The sequence below is a fragment of the Pantherophis guttatus genome, chromosome 1, assembly GCF_059756535.1.
Source record: "Pantherophis guttatus breed Tessera chromosome 1, ASM5975653v1, whole genome shotgun sequence".
In the NCBI taxonomy this organism is placed as follows: domain Eukaryota; kingdom Metazoa; phylum Chordata; class Lepidosauria; order Squamata; family Colubridae; genus Pantherophis; species Pantherophis guttatus.
The window spans coordinates 6,749,895-6,771,755 of record NC_142063.1 but is presented as its reverse complement, the minus strand read 5'-3'; the positions used below and the strand labels follow the sequence as shown (position 1 = coordinate 6,771,755).

The window sequence follows — 21,861 nt, the reverse complement described above, 5'->3', positions numbered from 1 at the left end:
TAACCATGCCATCGAAACCTTAATTCGTGGCCCTCCAATGCTAGTAGCCTCTTATTCTCGAGGTCCACCCACTCTTTTAACCAGGCCAGACAACATGACTCAAAATACAATTTCAGGTCTGGTAAACCCAAACCCCCTTTTTCCTTAGCATCATGCAGTGGTTTGTATCTAATTTTGGATTTTTTCCTTTGCCAAATAAACTTAGAAATATCCAAAATAATAAACACATCTTTGACAGCACATTTTCCTTCCATACAGGGCACTGGACCTCGCTAATGACACTTTTAAAACATGAAAAACAAGAAACTTACCACTGGAATATTGTAAGCAGTTGCAGAACTTCATAAGGAATGCTTTTATGGACAAATTCCTCCTTCACATTATCATTTATTAGAAATCTGATCACATTCTAAACATGCCACAAAGACAAATAAAAATGAGGCCAATCCCTGAATTAATTAGAAATTCTTGTTTCTTACTATATTTTCTCTACAATTCAGATCCGGCCTCAGCAGAATAATGTAGCATTTGGGGAAAAAGATACAAGCCAAGAGACCAGCCCCAGAGGCCAAAATGGAGAAGATCTCCACAGCCACCATGGACTTTCCTTTGGTGCTCAGGTAGGTAGGGAGGAAGGAGATCCAAACACTGCAAAAGACCAGCATGCTGAAAGTAATGAACTTGGCTTCGTTGAAACTATCAGGCAATTTCCTAGCCAGAAAGGCCACTGAGAAACTGACAAAGGCCAAAAGTCCTAGGTAAGAGAGGACAATATAAAACATTACAGTTGAGCCTTGTTTACATTCCAAGATGATCTCTCCAAACAAGGAGTGAAAGTCACAGCTGGGAAACGGAGGAGAGGTTATCAGCCAAGTGGCACAAAGAAGTGCTTGGACCATGGGACAGGCTATGACAATGGAGTTGGTCAGTGGTTTTCCTAAGAGTTTCCTTGTCTTGTTCCCTGGCTTGGTGGCCATGAAGGCCAGAACCACCATGACAGTTTTTGCCAAAACGGAGGAAACTGCCAGGGAAAAGAGAATGGCAAAGGCAGGTTGTTGTAAGAGGCAGGTGATCTTCCCTGGTTGACCAATGAAGAGGAAGGAGCAAAGGAAGCAGAGCAGGAGGGAAACCAGGATGATGTAGGTGAGATCTCGGTTGTTGGCCTTGACAATCGGTGTGTCATGATGTTTATAGAAAATCACCAGGACTGCAGAAGTGATCACAGAAAGGAAAAAAGGAAGAAAAACTAAAATGTATCCCAGGGTGTCTTGATAGGCAAGGAAGTGGATCTTCTTGGCAATGCAGTGGTCCTTTTCCTTGTTGGGAAATTGGTCTTCTGGGCAGGGTTCACAGTGAGCTGCATCTGAAATCAAGAGTGTTTGGCTAAGAATTTCTTGGGTATCTGCCATATGCATTATCCCTCCTACAGAGGTGATATGACTTCCTCTTTCTGCTGTTGGCCTGTCTATAAAGGGAATGATGAAAGGACTCCCTGTACAATTTATGGTACATCAAAAAGGGCAAATCATCCTCCATTTATGATGATCCTGGGGAGAGATTAGCCAGAGACAAGGATTTATTCAGTTCCAGCTATCCATTCACTGTGCACTTCCATGAGTAATGTGGCTTTCAGTCTGGGATTCCTGCCTGTTTTTCCGCCATTTTATAATCGAACACAAAGAAGAACAGCAGATCCGTTATCCAGAAATGTTGCTGTTTTGTTTTGAGTACATTATTTCTGCCTTAACATCTCTGCTTTGTACTTCAAATCTGTTCATTCCTGACTTCCGGTTGTACTTCTTGTGCCTTCGGAAGCCTGATCCACGAGCTCTGTGGTCAGCTCTGACCTCTCATTATTGGAGGGTCCAGATCGGGACCACAGCTACCCTGGAGGGATGGTGAAGCAAAGGGGGACAGCCTAGCAGGTAGAGGGGAGTCACGTCTCCCTTCCCTGACTAGGAAAGCCCACTCCACCAACTACAGGGAGCAACGGCAGCAAACATGGCTGCCTGAAGTTGAAGACAACCTTAATACCCAGGACTGAGCAGGAGCAGAGAAAGTGAGTGGCTTGTGAACTGGACAAAAGAATAATTTTCTTTGAAAATATCCCCAAGAAATATGAGGGGGAAGAATACTGGAACTCTTTGCTAACGGAAGAATAAGCACACACACACACACACACACACACACACGTGTGTGTGTGTGCTATAATATTTAAGAAGAGAAACGTTTTAAAGAAAACTAAGTTAAAAAATTGAACTCTCAAAGTGAAGACATGACATTGAAAAGGTATATATATAAATATATATATAAATATATATATATATATATATATATATATATATATATATATATATATATATATATATATATATATATATATATATATATATATATATATATATATATATATATATATATATATATATATATATATATATATATTGGAATTTGATCTGGAAATTGTTTATATTTTATGACTATCAAATTTTATTATTATTCGTTCGGCCACCTATTGGATTTACAATCTAAAATAATTAAAGTTGGATTATCAGCACTATGCAGAGAGGCAATACGAAGCTGAATTGTGATCGCCATCTCTGCTAAGAGGAGAACTGTGCATCTATGGGAATTATCTTTGTTGGATTATACGGAGTTACTTCAAACTTACTTTAAATTTCAAAATACAAAACTTTTGAAGAAATAAAAGTGATTGGAAGGGACGTGGATAACCCCTGGATTTTTTAAAAAATTGGACTGACTGTAAAATGGAAATAAGTGGATATAATGATATGGAGCTGACATACCAAGATATGAAGGATTTTATGAAAGAACAACGTAAGGAAATGAAGCTTCATGCGCAGAAGCATTTTGATGACATTGGGTTCAGTGGGCAGAGCCTCCCGCCTGTTTTACTACCGGTTCCATAGAACCGGTGTGAACCGGGAGCAACCCACTACTGGTAGTAACATAATGAATATAAGAAATGAATGATTGGAGATAATGTATATATATTTAAAAAATGTGATTATTAACAAAAAACTAGAGAAAGATCATATATTGATATATTGGAATATTGAATAATGAAAAAAGGAAAGATCTTTGATTATTAGAATGAAAGGAGAGGGGGAAAAAAGAGAGCTAAAATAGAAGTAGAAATATGAGGGGGGAAATAGTAAAAACAGATATTAAGATGATATGAAGTATGATAGAATTATGAGAAGGTTAAGAGTTGAAAGATGACAGTAGAAACTATGTTAGTAAAATTAAAAATGAAAATGGATTGTAATTATTAAGAATATTGTTATGATTATTTATATTGAAATGTATGAAACCCAGGAATCAAACCAGTCATGAAATGAGTTTAAAAAACTTTTAAAAAATCTGTCCATTCCTTCTTCCTGCTCTATCGAAGAGACATAAATAGATGGAAGTCTGCTTTCTCTGGCAGGTCTATTTCCTCAGAGTTTGGGGGAGATGATGGAAGAAGCACCCTCTAAATGACCAAATAAAAGCTTGGACCACATGCCCCACTTCCTCAGGAAAAGACTGGAAGTTGGTTTCCCAATTGGATGTATAAGTAGAAGCAGAAATGGAAGTTGGGGACTGATAAATTGTGCTCCCAAACTATTCTTGCTGAGGATCGAGAAAGGTGGCCTCTGTGGCCAGGGCAGTTTAGATCAATAGAAAGGTTCTATTGAAAAGTGTAGGTGCATGTCAATTGTATGAAATATGATGCAATAACAAAAATATATTGATTTAATGAATGTCTTCCTTGATATCTGAAGATTTAAATTTGAAGTATGGTCTACCTGTCTGATTAGAAATGGTCCCTTCTGGACAAGGGTCACATTGGTAGCAGCAAACCTGCTCGCCCTCTGGAACTCTTCTCCTCTCTCCTGCACGGCACCTCTTCCTTCCACACCTGGCAATGGGGATGGTCTAAAAGATCAGTATTTGAAATTACTTAAGGAACGAACCTGCTGCATTCATTCTTTTCCCCATTCCAATTTCAATGTTCAGATTCTCTTCTAAAGAGATACAGTGCCACTGTCTATCAGAAATATGGAACAGCTCCTGAGGGATTCAGGCCACTGGCATTCCTGAGACATCAATAGATGCTGGAGATTGGAACTGGGGTTCCATCATGAGGAGGAAGGCTTGTGACTCAACTGCAGCATTTCTAAAAGAAAGAACCATGAGGATACAACTGAGTTCCATGGAAATCAATGTTGCTTGCTATAATTGCATCCTGCATTTCAAGCAGATGTTGATCCCAAGGCTAACCCTTTGTGGAATGACACAAACCAGACCTCAAAGGTGTTACACGTAAAGCAGGTTATTCACCAAATAATTGCCATAATTTCTGACTCAGTTTATTATTTTTCCAGTTAGAAAGATGTTGTACATCTCAAGAAGAGAATGAATCTTTCCTTGAATTTACATTTCCTTGCACCTCACCTTTGTGGCCCAGACGATTCTATCAGATTTAATGGTGAAATCTTGTCCTGGGGGAGCCTCAGGATTTACTTGCCCAACCTTCATGGGGAGAAAAGATTGATTGGGGAGGAAAACCCAGTTGAGAAGATCATAACGAGCAGATCCCAGTCCATCTTCTGAGAAGGAGACTTCATCTCCAGCGCTGTTGTTGAACTGCACGTTCCTCAAATAGGGAAGAATCTGAAAGAAAGGAGACCTTCAGAAATAGGAGTATTGGGGCTAGAGCTACAAATGGAACATCATTGTTCCATTTATTGGTGGCGATCTGAAGAATCTAGTGTATTTTATTTTGAAAGTAAATTTTCCCTTTATCACTGGGTATGGTTTCCAACTCCAATTTCACTGAAATACAAGAATTTTAGTTCCACAATCTAAATTTAATTTTAGAATTTTCCTCTTGTGATACTTTGCTATGTGCACTTTGAAACAGTTCCAAAGTCTTGTTGACTAATAAATGAATGTTTGAAGTGAATACATTATTTCTATCAGAACCATGGAAAATTCATGGTTCTGATTTTCTCTAGCTCATTCTCAAAGGCAGCAGAATGCAGGAACCGGTTTTGATCTACTGGGCCACGTGGAAGGAAGCATCTGACCTGGTTGGTCACTTCACTATTCAGAGAGGTCCAACATTTTAGCCTTTGATGCAGAAAATTCTGATGAATTTCAGATCAGGAACCCATTAGGACCACTTTGAATCTTGCTCTGTGCTGTGGTTGTCATAGAAACAGAATCCTATTATTGGAAGGGACATTGGAGGTCTTCTAATCCAACCCTCTGCTCAAGAAACAGACCCTCTACAGCAGTGGTTCTCAACCTTCCTAATGCCGCGACCCTTTAATACAGTTCCTCATGTTGTGGTGACCCCCAACCAGGGGTGGGTTCTAAATTTTTTTACTACAGGTTCTGTGGGCGTGGCTTATTTTGTGGGCATGGTTTGGAGGTCATGTGACTGGGTGGGCGTGGCTAGCTGGTCATGTGACCGGGTGGCCATGGCTATGTGTATAGGGACTACTCAGAGGGCTGAAAGTTATTTCTGACAGGTCCTCGCACTTTTGACTGGTCCTCACACTTATGACCATCCTCACATTTATGCCCGTGCAGCATTCTTAACAACCATGTCACTCATTTCACAGCTGCTTCTTTTCACCATGGTGACAAGATAGGGCAAAAACATAAAATGTGAGGACAGTCGTAAGTTCGAGGACTGGTCAAAAGTGCGAGGACCAGTCAAAAATAACTTTTTCAGCCCTCTGAGTAGTCCATATGCACAAAAGGACTACCCAGAGAGCTGAAAAAAGTGATTTCTGACAGGTCCTTGCACTTTTGACCGGTCTTCGCACTTATGACTGGTCATCATTTATGCCCATTGTAGCATTCTTAACAACCGTGTCACTCATTTCACAACTGCTTCTCTTCACCATGGTGACAAGATAGGGCAAAAACGTAAAATGTGAGGACAGTCGTAAGTTCGAGGACTGGTCAAAAGTGCGAGGACCAGTCAAAAATAACCTTTTCAGCCCTCTGAGTAGTCCATATGCATAAAAGGATACAGCAATAGAGAAGGATGAAGGAAGGGAAGGGAAATTAGAGTAGGAGTGAGGGTAAGAGAGGGAGGAAGAGAGGAGGAGAAGGAGAAAGGAAGAGAAAGTAGGGAGGAGGAGAAGAGGGGGAAGAAGAGAAAGTAAGAAGGAAAGAAAAGAGAGAGGTGGTAGGTTTGAGGAGAAAGATTGCTTACAATAAAAATGATGAAAGGGAAGAAAGCCAACCCCAAACAAATATAAAGATATTAAGATAAAGAATGAATTGTTAAACTTTAAAGAATAAAAGAGAACAAATATGAATAAATAACAATAATTAGAAACACACATACAAACATACAATGTATTTTCTTTGAACAGAGTATTTGGCCGGTTCACAAATTTAAACAGTGTTTAGTCATTTCAATTAAATTTACAATTTCTATATTTCCTTTTTGCCATATTTATTCCTCATCTATTTTTGTAAAAAGCCAATATTACCCTTCATCCTCATCTCTAATCTTAATCAAATTCAATTTTTCCCTTCTATTCTATATTATACCCCTTCCCATTGTCATCTATTTTTATATCCATGCTCACATTGGTTAATTATGTAATATTACAGTTGTTTAATATAAATTCAACATTTTAATATAAATCAATTAGTTATATAACTACCTTTTTGTATATTAATTAATATGAACATGAATATTCCAATTATTTCCATGCAATCCAATTTCTTACAAATCAATTAATTATATTTACCAATAATAATAAACCAAATAATTTTCCCCATATATTCCTCCAAATCACAACTTAACCATTTCTGCTTTCAACACAATATACAATTAATAGTATCTCAATTATTACAATTCCCTAGTTAAACAGAGCTTTTTTTCTTTTGTGTTTTAAAATCTTGAACTCTCCTCTTTTTCCCTAAATTTCCCATTGTTTGCACCCACCTTTTTTGGTGAGGAAAAAGAAAAGAAATCTGCCTGCCTAATTTTCCAATGTTGCAGCAACAGCAAAGCAGTTTCAGTTTCGTTTTTCAGCATAGCTAGGGGAAAAAAAATCTGCTCCAGCAAGCAGCAAGCCCTGAGCAAAACAGCTGAGAGCAAATCAGCTGAGGGTCGGGAGCCGATCCAATCAAGGGCTAATTAGCCTATGCTGAAGCTCCGCGGGCCAATAAAATTACAAAAAAACACCGAACCACTTGTTAAATTGCTGGCTCACCCACCACTATTTATTGGCAATAAATAGTGGTGCGGAGGGGCGGGGCGAGCCAGCAATTTAAGAAAGCCCCACGGCAAGAATTTAAACAGTTTCTTTTCCTCTAGCCATCAGCTGGGACTCAGGAGGCAGCAATAGATTGGGAGTGGGCGGGGTAAGTGAACGGCTGGCGATCCAACAGAGCAGAGAGTGAGGGTGAGTGAAGGCATGGGGGGGGGGTCGAGAGAGGGCTTTGGCGACCCCTGTGAAATGGCCGTTCGACCCCCAAAGGGGTCGCGACCCCCAGGTTGAGAACTGCTGCTCTACAGTTTTAGACATGTGGCTATATTGTCTCTTCTTAAATGGCGCCAGCAATGGGGCACCTACAATTTGTAAAGGTAAAACGTTCCTTAAGAAATTGCTCCTTAGTTCTAGGTTGCTTCTCTCCTTGGTTAGTTTCTATCTGTGGATTGAGTCAAAAGACCCAGAAATTACCTGCCATGACTGGACATTTGAGATCCTCTTTCCAAGCCTCATCATTGTCGGTCGAACTCTGGATCCATACATTGCATGCAAAGCATGTGCCAGAGCATAAACAGCATTGTAGATATTGTAACTGTCACCTGTCATTCTTGTTTCAAAAATGTAATTTTGCAGATTCTGCAGATTCTCCTTTCCTGTACATTGTTTTTCCCCCTTTGGAGGGATCTTTCCTGATTTATAGATCTTGCAGCCAAAGACCGCTTCCCACCATTGAGGAAGAAAGACATCTCCTTGGGGGTTCAAGGGATCTAAAGACAGGAGGAAGTGGCTGAATTCAGAGACATTGCCAGGGTGGTCCCTAAAATGCAAGACCCCATGATGAAGCTTTATAAATTGCAATGTTTCTTTAGATTCTTCCATGCCAAGTTTCCAATGGGAAGTGAAGATATAAACTTTCTTAGATGATAGTTTCATATAGTTTTCAAAATAATACATCATCCCTATTACAGTGATAGTAACAGCTGAGTCTGCAAACAGAATAAACACTTCTGTTTTAGACAAAGTGAGGAAATTGAGAATAAGCTTCTTCTGAGCAATTTGAATATCATCCAATTTCAGCATTAGAGTGAAGGCCAGGCAGATCTCCTTCTCCTGGAGCATTGGCATCAGAGTTGAGATGAAACGTTCTCCCCTGTCATCTTCAGGGACAAAAAGACCAACCCAGTTCCACTGGAAATGCAGGAGCAGCTGGACTAAACCCACATACTGAGGAGATTCCTTGGGATTAATCTGGAAGAAGGAAGGATAAACTCTTCTCTCTCCCTGGGAGAACTCAAAGCCAACACCGAGCTGGAGAAAGTGAGATTATTTTTTCAAAGACATAGTAAGTTTTATGTTGACTTTAGTAGTTACCATTGTCTGGTTGATGGCCCTCACAGACAGGCTGACTCACTTTGACTGGCAAACTTAATCTTCTTCCCTTCTTAGCCATTTTTATTAGTTGTGGTACATCAGAAGACAAGAGAAGAAACCAACAACCTGATACAGAGAATAAATGGAGCCTGGATAGCTCTGCAGACTAAGCACTGTAATTTAACACCAGCTGTCTGCAATTAAAATAAGTTCGAATCTTGCCAGGTTCAAGGTTGAATCAGCCTTCCATCCTTTCTAAGGTAGGTAAATTGAGGACCCAGTTTGTGGGGGCAATAAGCTGACTTTGTATAAAATATACAAAAGTAACGCACTGTAAGCCGCCCTGAGTCTCCGGAGAAGGGCGGCATATGAATCAAATTTTAAAAAAATGGCACTAAAATTATGGCTACTGTTTAATAAAAAATAAAGTAAGAGTCACAAGCTAATTATATTCCCCACCCCAACAAAAAATACTTTTAGTTTTATTTTTGGCTTCTGTCTGTGCTTCTGATCTTCGTCTGTTCCATACTCTATCCAAGAGAGCTTTCTTACCTGTGGGACCTTAAAGATGCTGAAGATGGAGGCCATCTCCATTGAAGACTTGGCACTGAGACCACCAATGACGGATAGCAGAGTGTCCTGCAGGTCACATTTGTAACCTGGAACCACTTGGCCTCGTGAGCCGAGCATGGAGAGGCTGTTTAAGGAAATAATCTCCTCCCTCTGGAAATGGCGGTAGATGTGGAAGCCAAGGGTGATGTTGGGGAGCAGAAGAAAATCCTTATTGACCTCAGAGACAGCAAACATCAATGCAAGGAACTGCTGGTAGTTACTGGGTAGGAGACTGTAGTAAGAAAAACATTGGAGAACATGACAGGAAAGCTTGTGCATGGCTGTAGAATTTGCTTCACTGTTTGGGGGGACTTTTGGGGGCAGCAATTCGCAAATTTCATTGGGTTTGGATTTTTTCAAAGGATTTCCCCTGACTAAACTTGGATGACTTTGTGAGAAAGGAGACAAGCCTTTCCATATATATCATGGACTGTTTTATACTCTCTATCAATTTCTTCCATATTCACTTTGCTGCAGTGGCTGTAATCCTTTCCAACTGCTCCCCTTTTACCGTAATTATTTAAGGTCCCTCTTGGAGCAGCTTCTTCAGGTGTGGTAAGGATTGCTGAGCACAGGACTACAGTGGGAGTCACCTCATAGCTTTACTGAAGGCCATTATTCATCAGCAATGCTGATTCCAAAACTGAGAGGGATTTTTGTAACCCCTGAACACTTGAAGAGTGTTGAGCTTTTATTTGAATTTTCTACCAGAAACTTCTGTTCAGATTAATAATATAATTTAACTTCTTCACTAGGCCAGCATAGCTTCCCTCTTCATTTTATTGTTTATCGTCTTCCTGATGAAGAGATTGAGAATTCCAGCCTATTTTAAGAGCTTCCTAATTAACTGAGAGAAGCACAAAATGCGCACTACACCAGGACCGTTCAAAACACTAGAAGGATTTTTTGAAAAAAGTCCATGAATGTAAAGCAAAGAAACAATTTATCTGCATGTTTCTCCTTCAGCTGAAACTTACACATTTTCTAAAAGAAGATTCACTGTATTAAAATCTAGGGCAGGAGGCTTGAAAATCATTTGCAGGGGTAAATTCCCACCAATAATGAGATCCCCAGGCCTGTAGTTACTTTCCTCTAACTGTACACAATCCCTGAACACAGATATGTTTTGCAGCCTCTGTGCTGTAGTTGGAGCCAGGAGCCAGAAAAGCAGCAGAAGCATCAGAAGTAGCATGACTCCTGCCCGGTCATTCTTACCACCTTCCCTCCTAGAACAGAAATCAAGGTTTATGCAGAAACTGATTTGAAGGTTGCTGCTGAAATCTCACTGGAACTTTAGCAGATCAGACACCATCTGTGCCTCCTGGATGGCACCAGGACAAATTTATATCAAAAATCCTTCCTCTTATCTGTCTTTGGGCTGTGACCATAGAGAGAAAAAAGACATGTGAGTCTCTTCAAACCCAGGAGTGAGCTCTTTGCAAGGCAGGCTAAGGTGACACGATCTGCCCCCCATCTGGTAAACTCAGAGATAATTTTTAAAGCAAGTTTCATCCTGGAAGTTCTTTGTGTCTGGAAATCCACAGGGGATACATGAAGAATGTATCTGTTCTTCTGATAATTGCAGGGAAGAGCCATTGTCCTATCCCCTTAGCAACAGCTTCTCTTCATGCAGCAGAATGGAAAACATCTTTGTGTCTCTTCTTGTAATTCCCAGAGCAGATGGAGTCATGGGGAAGCTGTGTAGGTGACCTATGTGAAAGTGACCCCTGCACACAAGATGGATTTTGGATTTTGCCCTAGTTTGGTCAGATAATAGGAGGGCTACTTGGGAATAGTGGCACAAGGCAGAAATGTACTATATTTTTTGGAGTGTAAGACACACTTTTACCCCCCTAAAAGAGGGTGGTAATGTTGGTGCCTCTTATACACCGAATATGGTCATTTTTGCCCTCCTGAGGCCCCGCCCATCCCATTTTTGTGAGAAATGGGCCCGTTTTTTCACAAAAACAGGGTGCACAGAGGGTTTGGGAGGCCTGCAGAGTGCTCCTGGGGACCGGGGAGGGCAAAAACCTGTTTTTCTTACTTACCTCTTCAAAATCTTTGGTGCATCTTATACACCGATTTGTCTTATAGTCAGAAAAATACAGTAATTTGAAGAAGTATCTTAACTGCAATTTTTTTGACTAGACTTTGGCTCCTTGTCAAAGGCAGCAGAATGCAGGAACCAGGTTTGATCTCCTGGGCCATGTGGAAGGGAACATCTGACGTTGTTGGTCACTTCACTATTCAGAAAGGTCCAACATTTCAACCTTTGATGCAGAAAATTCTGGTGAATTTCAGACCAGGAGTCCATTAGGACCACTTTGAATCTTGCTCTGTGCTGTGGTTGTCATAGAAAGAGAATCATAGTATTGGAAGGGACATTGGAGGTTGTCTAGTCCAACCCCCTGATCAAGCAACAGACCCTCTACGGTTTTAGACAAGTGGCTATGCTGTCTCTTCTTAAATGACTCCAGCAATGGGCCACCCATGGTTTCTAAAGTAAACCGTTCCTTAAGAAGTTTCTTCCGAGTTCTAGGTTGCTTCTCTCCTTGGTTAGTTTCCATCCATTGTAAATCAAAAGCTGTTTTCACACAGCAAGCTGAGTAGCACAACAAATGGTAAACTAAAAAAAAGGGCAGGGTCTCAGATGAATTGGTATGGGAGCACGCAGTGACTTAATCAGGAACTGAAGAAATATGGGAGTTTCCAATCTATGTGGACTGAGTCAAAAGCCACAGAAATTACCTGCCATGATTGGACATTTGAGATCCTCTTTCTAAGCCTCATCATGGTCAGTCCAACTCTGGATCCATCCATTGCATGTAAAGCGTGTGCCAGAGCATAAACAGCATTGTAGATATTGTAACTTTCTCCTGTCATTCTTTTTTCAAAAGTGTAATTGGGCAGATTCTGCACATTCTCCTTTCCTGTATATTGTTTTCCCCCCTTTGAAGGGATCTTTCCTGATTTATGGATCTTGCAGCGAAAAACTATTTCCCACCATGGAGGGAGGAAGACATCTCCTTGGGGGTTCAAGGGGTCTAAAGACAGGAGGAAGTGGCTGAATTCAGAGACAACCCCAGAATGGTCCCTAAAATGCAAGACCCCATGCAAGGGCTTTATAAATTGCAATGTGTATTCAGATTCTTCCATGCCAAGTTTCCAATAGGAAGTGAAGATCCAAACTTTCCTGAATGATACTTTCAAGATATCTTCAAATAACTCTACCACCCCTATTACAGTGAGAGTAACAGCTAAGTCTGCATACAGAATAAACACTTCTGCTTTAGACCAGGTACGGAAATAGAGAACAATTTTTTTCTGAGTGAACACCATGCAGATCTCCTTCTCCTGGAGCATTGGCGTCAGAGTTGAGATGAAACGTTCTCCTCTGTCATCTTCAGGGGCCAGAAGACCAACCCAGTTCCACTGGAAATACAGGAGCAGTTTGACTAAACCCACATACTGAGGAGATTCCTTGGGATTAATCTGGAAGAAGGAAGGATAAACTCTTCTCTCTCCCTGAGAGAACCCAAAGCCAACACCGAGCTGGAGAAAAAGAGATTCTGTTTTCAAAGACAAAGTAAAAGTTTTCTGGTGACTTTAGTAGTGACCATTGTGTGGTTGATGTTCCTCTAATTAGGCTGACTCACTTTGACTGGCAAACTTCATCTTCTTCCCTTCTTAGCCATTTTTATTGGTTGTCAGAAGACAAGAGAAGAAACCAACAACCTAATACAGAGAATAGATGGCACTAAAATGATGGTTACACTTTAATAAAGAATAATCTAAGAGTCACAAACTCATTATATGCCTCCTCCTACTTTTAGTTTCATCTTTGGCTTCTCTGTGTGTATTTTGATCTTTGTCTATTCCATAGTGTATCCAATGGAGCTCACTTACCTGTGGCACCTTAAAGATGCTGAAGATGGAGGCCATCAGCCTTGAGGACTTGGCACTGAGACCACCAATGAGGGACAGCAGAGTGTCCTGCAGGTGACATTTGTACCCTGGAACCACTTGGCCTCGTGAGGAGAGCATGGAGAGGCTGTTTAAAGAAATATCCATCTCTTTCTGGGAATGGCTGTTGATGTGGAAGCCAAGGGTGATGTTGGGGAGCAGAAGAAAATCCGTATTGACCTCAGAGACAGCAAACATTAATGCAAGGAACTGCTGGTAGTTACCAGGTATGAATCTGTAGTGAGAAAAACATTGGAGAACATTACAGGAAAGCTTCTGTATGGGTGTAGATTTTGCTTCACTTTTTGGGGGGACTTTTGAGGGTAGAAACTCCCAAATTTCTTTGGGAGTTTGGTTTTTTTCAAAGGATTACCCTTGGCTAAACTTGGATGACTTTGTAAGAAAGGAGACAAGCCTTTCCATAGATATCATGGACTGTTTATACTCTCTATCATCCCTGCCATATTGACTTTGCTCCAGTGGCTGAAATCCTTTCCAACTGTTCCCCTTTCACAGTAATTATTTAAGGTCTCTCTTGGAGCAGCTTCTACAGGTGTGGTAAAGATTTCTGAGCACAGGACTACAGTGGGGGTCACCTCATAGCTTTACTGAAGGCCATTATTCATCAGCAATGCTGATTCCAACGCTGAGAGGCATTTTTGTAACTCCTGAACACTGGAAGAGGATTGAGCTTCTTTTTGAGTTTTTGACCACAAGTTACTTTTCAGTTTAATATTATAATTCAAGTTCTTCCCTAGGCCAACACAGATTCCCTCTTCATTTTTGCTGTTTATCGAATTACTGAGGAAGAGATTAAGAATTGCATCTTATTTGAAGAACTTGGTATTTTATCGAGAAAAGTGCAACGTTAACTACATCAGGACAGTTCAAAGCCCTAGAAGAAGTATTTCTAAAAACAGTGCCTGAATTTTAAGCAAAGAAAATAATTATCTGCATATTTCACCTCCAGTTGAGACTTACATACTCTGTACATGACGATTCACTTTATTAAACTCTTGGACAGGACATTTATAAATGTTTCCCAAGGGCAAATTGAGATCACCAGGCCTATAGTAGTTTAACTCTGAGTCAATATAATCTCTGAGCTCACAGATGGTTTGCAGCCTCTGTGCTGTAGTTGGAGCCAGGAGCCAGAAGAGCAGCAGAAGCATCAGAAGTAGCATGACTCCTGCCCAGTCTGTCTTATCACCTTCCATCCTAGAACAGAAATCAAAGTTATGTAGAAACTGATTTAAAAGTTGCTCCTGAAATCTCACTGAAATTTTAGCAGATCAGACACCATCTGTGCCACCTGGATGGCACCAGGACAAATTTATAGCAACAGTGCTTCCTCTTACCTGAGTTTGGGCTGTGACCATAGAGGACCATAGAGGAAACAAAGGCATGGGAGTCTCTTCAAACCCAGGAGTAAGCTCTTTGCAAGGCAGGTGACATATCTTTTTTTTTTTTTTGCTTTAATTTATATGCCGCCCTTCTCCGGAGACTCAGGGCAGTTAATAGCCTTCATACTTTTGTATATTTATAGAAAGTCAGCTTATTGCCCCCACAAACTGGGTCCTCATTTTACCTACCTTAGGAAGGATGGAAGGCTGAGTCAACCTTGAGCCTAGTGAGATTCGAACTTGCAGTAATTGCAAGCAGCAGTTATTAATAACAACTTAGCTGTTAATAACAACAGCTTTAGTCCACTGTACTACAGGCTCTTATTATCTGCCCCCAAGCTGGTGAACTCAGAGATATTTTTTAAAGCAAGTTTTATCCTGGAAGGATGAAGAATGACTGTTCTTCTGATAATTGCAAGGAAGAGCCATTGTCCTATCCCCTTAGCAACAGCTTCTCTTCATGCAAAACATATCTGTGTCTCTCCTTGTAATTCACAGAGCAGATGGAGTCATGGGGAAGCTTTTTATTCGACCCGTATGAAAATGACTCTTTGGCTTGTGTCCTAATTTGGTCAGATCATAGGAGGGCTACTTGGGAACAATGGCACAAGACAGAAATGTAATTTGAGGAAGTATCTCAGCATATTAACTGCAATTTTTTGGCAAGACTTAAACATTTCTGTTGCTGTAGCCTCAGGGTAGGAATTGTCATGAAGGTGTCTCCTTTGGTCTTTTGGGGTGCTGCTCCCCAAATTCCCAGGTCTGAAATTCTTTTCTTGAAGATTCATTCACAGGACCAATTGGGATTGCTACTACTGTACTACCCGTCCTGCTGCACAGCAACCTCTGTGTGTGAACCTCTAGAGGGCATTTCACAATTGACTGTGGGGTACCCCAGACTTATGGTCTGGAGAGATGTCCATTTGCCATCCCCAGGTTTGGCCTTAGAGGATCTCATCATGTCCACCATCATTCTTGGCTAACTCAAAACAGACCACTTCCAATGTGATCTGAGGAGGAGCTATCCTGGTCCCCTTTGTCTGGCCAGATCATGGCCTGATGACTTTGAGATTCTTTTATGTTGCCTCTCTCTGCAGGGAGGCTGGATCTCTTTGACCAGTCCACTTTTAGTGACTGATGGGGTTCCAAAGGGAATTGAGGATTATACCCCAGGCTCTGCTGCGTGATCCTTCTGAGGCCTTGGCCACTACCTGGAATAGGAAAACTACTGAGGCCTTGGATAGGATCACTCGCATACAGCCTCTCTTGGTCCATTGCTCCCAACATGCCCCATTATTCAATTGAGGGAGCTGAAAAGGATCAAGAGACATTCAAAGCTCTGCTGAAGGAACATGAGGGATGAATCTGACTGAACATGAGCTAGAACAGGGGTATCAAACACCATTTCTTTGATGGTCAGATCAGGATTGTCCTTGTCCTCAGGGGAACCAGGGAGGGGTGTGTCCGGGCGGTTTTGACTATCTGGGCAGGCATGGCCAGAGTGGACATGGCCAGTTCGATGTCCCTAATGTCAGGGGTTGGGACCAGAGTAGGCACCAGGCACTGATCCACTGCAGGAGCCTCACCGACCCTCCCAGGCATGTCGGCAGGTCCTGGGCAGCAGGCACCCAACACTTGAGTTCCTAAAGCTCCGGGACTCTACTGCCCAGCCCCGCTTCCCTGAGGGGATGCCTGGGCCTGCTTGCCTCCTGATCCTGGCTGCTGCTGCTGGTGGTGCCACTGCTGCAAGGCAAGGAAGGAAGAAAAGCAGGGGTGGCCTAGCTGCGGAGCTCTGAAATACATGGGTTCATGTATTCATGCTGTTTTTTAATATACACTTCTTGTAGACAAATTATATCACAATTTAATTTCTCTAATTTATGAAATACTTTCCTTCTTTTAATGACCGAATTTAGTCCATTTACATTTATTGAAATTAATTTCCTTTCTTCCATGTTCATACTTTGTATGTGGGTTTTGTTGCTCTAGTTGCTCTTACTTCATGTTGTTCCTTATATTCCACCGCCCCGCCGACGGCACCCTCTGTTGATTCAAGCACTGCCAGTTCTTCCTTTGTGAATGTCATTGGAACTACTGCAGCTTGTGTTTCAACTTGCATTACTGCTTCTTTTTCTTTAAGAAATTCATCATAAAAAGCTCTTGCTTTCTTAATTGTATTCAGCCTATATCTTTGGAGCTGCCATGTGAGAGTTAATCCTTCTGGGACCAGCCATCTATAGTTAACTCCTTTTTGAATCAAGATTTTTGTCAATAATTGGTATTCTCTTCTCAGCTCTCTAATCTTTCTTGGTATTTGTTTCAAGACACTTCTTTCTCCTTGTACTTCAGGGTTTTTTCTCTAGCTGCCTGAAGTATTTGTGTTTTAATTGATTTCTTGGTAAATCTTATGTGTACTTCTATTGGCAGTTTGTTGCGCATAGCATATCTGGTATAAACTCGATAAATTTCGTCGACCCCATCCATCATCTTCTCTTTAGTGATTTCTAATGCCTCAGCCAGCAAATTAATCATAATATCCACCAAATTTTCTCCTTTCTCTTCCTCCACATTTTGGAATCTCAAATAAAATTCTGCTTTGTCCATCTCTCATCAAATAAAATGATTTGTTTCTTGTTCAACCTCTCCCAGTCTATTCTCTATTTTTTGTGAGTCAGTTCTGGAGTTGGGCTCGGACAGGGCAGATGGGGAGGGGAGACCCAGCTGCTTCTTGCAGATGGGGCCTTCTCGCTCTCCTGGACTCACAACTCTTTCTAGTTGCATAACTTCTTATAGTGTACCAGTTGGAACTTTTTCTGGATTGTGATTCCCTGTGCTCAGTCACTCATGCCCTGGTCATCTTCCCTTTGAATTCATACAATGTGCTTACATAGGGCTACCTTTGAAGAGCATTTGGAAGCTGCAGCTGGTGCTGAAGGAAGCAGGGTGGACAATGTTTTCTACCCCTAGTATGGCCCATGTCATAGCCCTGTTTTACAAGCTGCATTGGTTTCTGCTTTGTATCCATGTCCAACTGAAGGTTTGGGTTATCACATTGGAAGTCATCCCATGGAATCCTTTTTAAAATAACAAACACATCTTTTTGCCGTTTAACATTTTTTATTAGGTTAAAAGATAAAATGCAAAATACAAAAGTAAGTAGGAAGACACAGTGGGAGAGAGGAAAGGGGAGAGAAAAGTGAGGAGAAATTGAGGAAAAGAAAAGAAGAGACATTGACTTCCAACTCCCTCTTTTGAAGTAAAAAAAAAGCATTAACATCAAACCACAACTTTTTGTTTTTCCATAATAATATAAACTAGCCATTTCTATAAAAACATATCAATTTAATTGGTAAAACCCAAAATCGAAGTTTCCTTTTTTATCACTTCAAGCACAAAGTTCATAAACAGTCTCCATGTGGAAACAAAGCTAGACAAAACATTCATTTGAAATATCTGTGTACATTCTAGATAACTTATCTGGTGTTAAATGCCAGCAATACATCATCTTATAATTTTTTTTCTTTTAAATTATAGTTTAGTGTAAATTTTAAAGCTTTCACTCACATATTTTTCCATTGTTCAAGCATCACATTATATCCAAAATTCCTTACCCACTGAATCATACAATGTTTTACATGTTCACTTTCCAAATTCAAATTCAATAACATTTTTTAAAACTTAACAATAATATGCTCATCACTACCACACAATAATATTTCCAATTCATTTTTAGCAAAATCAAACCCACAACTTTTTAAATTTGATTTAAACTATTCTTTCAGTTCTTGATATGTAAACCGATGGTAAGCATAATTCAAGATCTTCCCTCAACTTTAATGTAGCTTCACCAGAGTCTAAAGATAATATTTTACCACGTCCACCAGTCTGGCTTTGCCACCATTCCTTTTTTCTAAAAAAAGCTTCTTGGGGGGGGGGGGACACCCAAAGAGGCAACTTTGTATAGAACCTTGTTTATATTTATTCAAAACTAAATATAAATATGGCACGTCTAGCAGAGTGATTCAAGTAGCCTCCTATTCTGGAGGTTCACCCATTTTTTTAACCAGGCCAGACAACGTGCCTCAAAATATAATTTTAGGTCTGATAAACCCATAGGAGGTTCTATTTCCTTAGCATCTTGCAGTTACTTGTATCTAATTCTTGTTTTTTTCCCCTTGCCATATAAACTTAGAAAAATCAGAAATAATAAACACATCTTTGACAACAAGTTTTCCTTCCATTCAGAGCACTGGACCTCACTAATGACTTTGAAAACATGAAAAACAAAAAATTGACCACTGGAATATTGTAAGCAGTTGCAGAACTTCATAAGGAATGCTTTTATGGACAAATTCCTCCTTCATGTTATCATTTATTAAAAATCTTATCACCTTCTAAACGTGCCACAAAGACAAATAAAAATGAGGCCAATCCTTGAATTAGTCAGAAATTCTTGTTTCTTACTATATTTTCTCTGCAATTCAGATTGGGCCTCAGCAGAATAATGTAGCATTTGGGGGAAAAGATACAAGCCAAGAGAGCAGCTCCAGAGGCCAAGATGGAGAAGATCTCCACAGCCACCATGGACTTCCCTTTGGTGCTCAGGTAGGTGGGGAGGAAGGAGATCCAAACACTGCAAAAGACCAGCATGCTAAAAGTAATGAACTTGGCTTCATTAAAACTATCAGGCAATTTCCTAGCTAGAAATGCCACTGTGAAACTGACAAGGGCCAAAACTCCTAGGTAAGAGAGGACACCGTAAAACATTACAGTTGAGCTTTGCTTACATTCCAAGATGGTCTCTCCAAACAAGGAGTGGAAGTCCAAGTTAAGAAATGGGGGAGAGGTTCCCAGCCAGGTGGCACAAAGGACTGCTTGGACCATGGGACAGGCTATGACAATGGAGTTGGTCAGTGGTTTCCCTAAAAGTTTCTTTGTCTTGTTCCCTGGCTTGGTGGCCATGAAAGCCAGAACCACCATGACAGTTTTTGCCAACACAGAGGAAACTGCAAGGGCAAAGAGAATGGCAAAGGCAGATTGTTGGAAGAGACAGGTAACTTTCCCTGGTCTGCCAATGAAGAGGAAGGAGCAGAGGAAGCAGAGCAGGAGGGAGATTAGTAGGACATAAGTGAGATCTCGGTTGTTGGCCCTGACAATTGGTGTGTCATGATGTTTATAGAAAATCACCAGGACTGCAGATGTGATCACTGTGAGGAAAAGTGCAAGAAAAACTAAAATGTATCCCAGGGTGTCATGATAGGACAGGAAGTGGATCTTCTTGGCAATGCATTGGTCCTTGTCCTTGTTGGGAAATTGGTCTTCTAGGCAGGGGACACAGTGAGCTGCATCTGAAATCAAAAGTCCTTCTCTAAGTAGTTCATGAGCAGCTACCATGTATATTATCCCTCCCGCATAAATCACAAAAGTATTTCCTTTCTGCTGTTGACCGATCCACAAAGGGAAGAATGAAAGAACCCACTGTGCAATTTATGGGACATCAAAAAGAGCAAATCATCCTTCATTTGTGATGATCCTAGGCATAGATTAAGCAGAGACAAGGATTGAGTTTCATCTATCCATTCACTGTGCTCTTCCATGAATAATACCGAACACAACTAAGAACCCATATTAGATCTTATCTTGTGGTGATGGAAGTGGTGAAACGTAACTATTTCGCCACTCTCATTGCATCTGCAGAAAATCGCCCAGCAGCCCTGTTTAGAGTGACCTGCTCCCTCCTTAATCAGGGAGCGAGGGAGGACCCCTTACAGGGCCGTGCTGAGGACTTTGCACAGTTTCTGCAAGATAAAATCACTCAGATTCGGACCGGGTTGGACTCCGACTGGACAGAGTCCATTGAGGTGACAGGGCCTAGTCTTGGTGGAGACATCTGGGTTGAGTTTGAGCCTGTTTCATTGGATGACGTGGACAGGATTATGGGTAGGCTGGGGTCTTCCACATGTTTACTGGACCCTTGTCCCTCCTGGCTAGTTTCGGCAGCCAGGGAGGTGACTGGAGACTGGATCCAGGCTGTTGTCAATGCTTCACTAAAGGAAGGAGTCTTTCCCGCTGCGTTTAAAGAGGTGGTGGTTCGACACCTCCTTAAGAAGCCTAACCTGGATCCTGACATACTTAACAACTACCGTCCAACCTTCGCTTTTTAGCGAAGGTTGTTGAGTCTGTGGTGGCATAGCAATTCCCTCAATTCCTGGAGGAAACTGACTACCTGGATCCTTACCAATCTGGTTTCAGGCATGGGCACAGCACGGAAACGGCATTGGTCACTCTAGTAAATGATCTCTGGCGGGCCAGGGATGGGGGTTGCTCCTCCATCCTGGTCCTTCTTGACCTCTCAGTGGCGTTCGATACCTTCGACCATGGTATTCTGCTGCAGCGGCTCAGGGGGATAAGGTTAGGAGGCACTGTTTTACAGTGGTTCTCCTCCTATCTCTCGGGCCATCTGCAGTCTGTTTGGGCGGGGGGGTCAGGGATCCTCCCAGAGGCCTCTCACTTGTGGGGTGCCTCAGGGATCGGTTCTCTCCCCTCTGCTCTTTAACATCTATATGAAACCGCTGGGTGAGATCATCCGTGGTTTTGGGGTGAGGTATCATCAATATGCTGATGATACCCAACTTTACATTTCCACCCCTGACCACCCTAGGGATGCCCTTTCCGTGATGTCCCACTGTCTGGAAGCGGTGCGGGTTTGGATGGGGAGGAGCAGGCTTAGACTCAACCCTTCCAAGACTGAGTGGCTGTGGATGCCGGCATCCCGGGATCTGGAGGTTCCATCCTTAATGATCGGAGGTGAAACCCTTGCTCCCTCCAATAGGGTCCGCAACTTGGGTGTCCTCCTGGATTCTCGGCTGTTTTTAGATGACCATCTGACGGCCGTAACCAGGGGGGCCTTCGCACAGGTCCGTCTTGTGCACCAGTTGCACCCGTTCCTAGACCAGGATGCCCTCGCCATGGTCACTCACGCCCTTGTTACCGCTAGGTTGGACTATTGTAACGCCCTCTACATGGGGCTGCCCTTGGGATGTGTCCAGAGGCTTCAGCTAGTCCAAAATGCAGCCACGCGGGTAGTTACGGGGGCGTCTAGATACTCCCGTGTAACACCTCTCCTGCGTGAGCTGCACTGGCTACCGGTGGCACTCCGGATATGTTTCAAGGTGCTGGTGCTCACCTATAAAGCCCTTCATGGCTTAGGCCCGGGGTACTTGCAGGACCATCTCCAGCCGTTCTCCCATCGTCCTGTG

General features: G+C 41.8%; 2 protein-coding genes across 2 annotated transcripts; both read right to left on the bottom strand.

Annotated features, from left to right (window-relative positions):
• Positions 1 to 458: 458 nt before the first annotated feature.
• Positions 459 to 15,877, bottom strand: LOC132712090 (vomeronasal type-2 receptor 26-like). Its single transcript, XM_087889498.1, has 9 exons — positions 15,771 to 15,877; positions 14,181 to 14,417; positions 13,143 to 13,434; positions 9,177 to 9,263; positions 8,860 to 8,926; positions 7,725 to 8,569; positions 4,462 to 4,680; positions 3,813 to 3,942; positions 459 to 1,363 (listed from the first exon to the last, which is right to left on the bottom strand). Exons 1-9 carry the CDS (start codon positions 15,875 to 15,877, stop codon positions 459 to 461), a joined length of 2,889 nt encoding a protein of 962 aa, XP_087745624.1.
• Positions 15,878 to 19,045: 3,168 nt separating this feature from the next.
• On the bottom strand, positions 19,046 to 19,996 carry LOC148116289 (vomeronasal type-2 receptor 26-like). Its single transcript, XM_087889012.1, has one exon. The coding sequence runs from the start codon at positions 19,994 to 19,996 to the stop codon at positions 19,046 to 19,048; it is 951 nt and encodes a 316-aa protein (XP_087745138.1).
• Between the last annotated feature and the right edge of the window lie 1,865 nt (positions 19,997 to 21,861).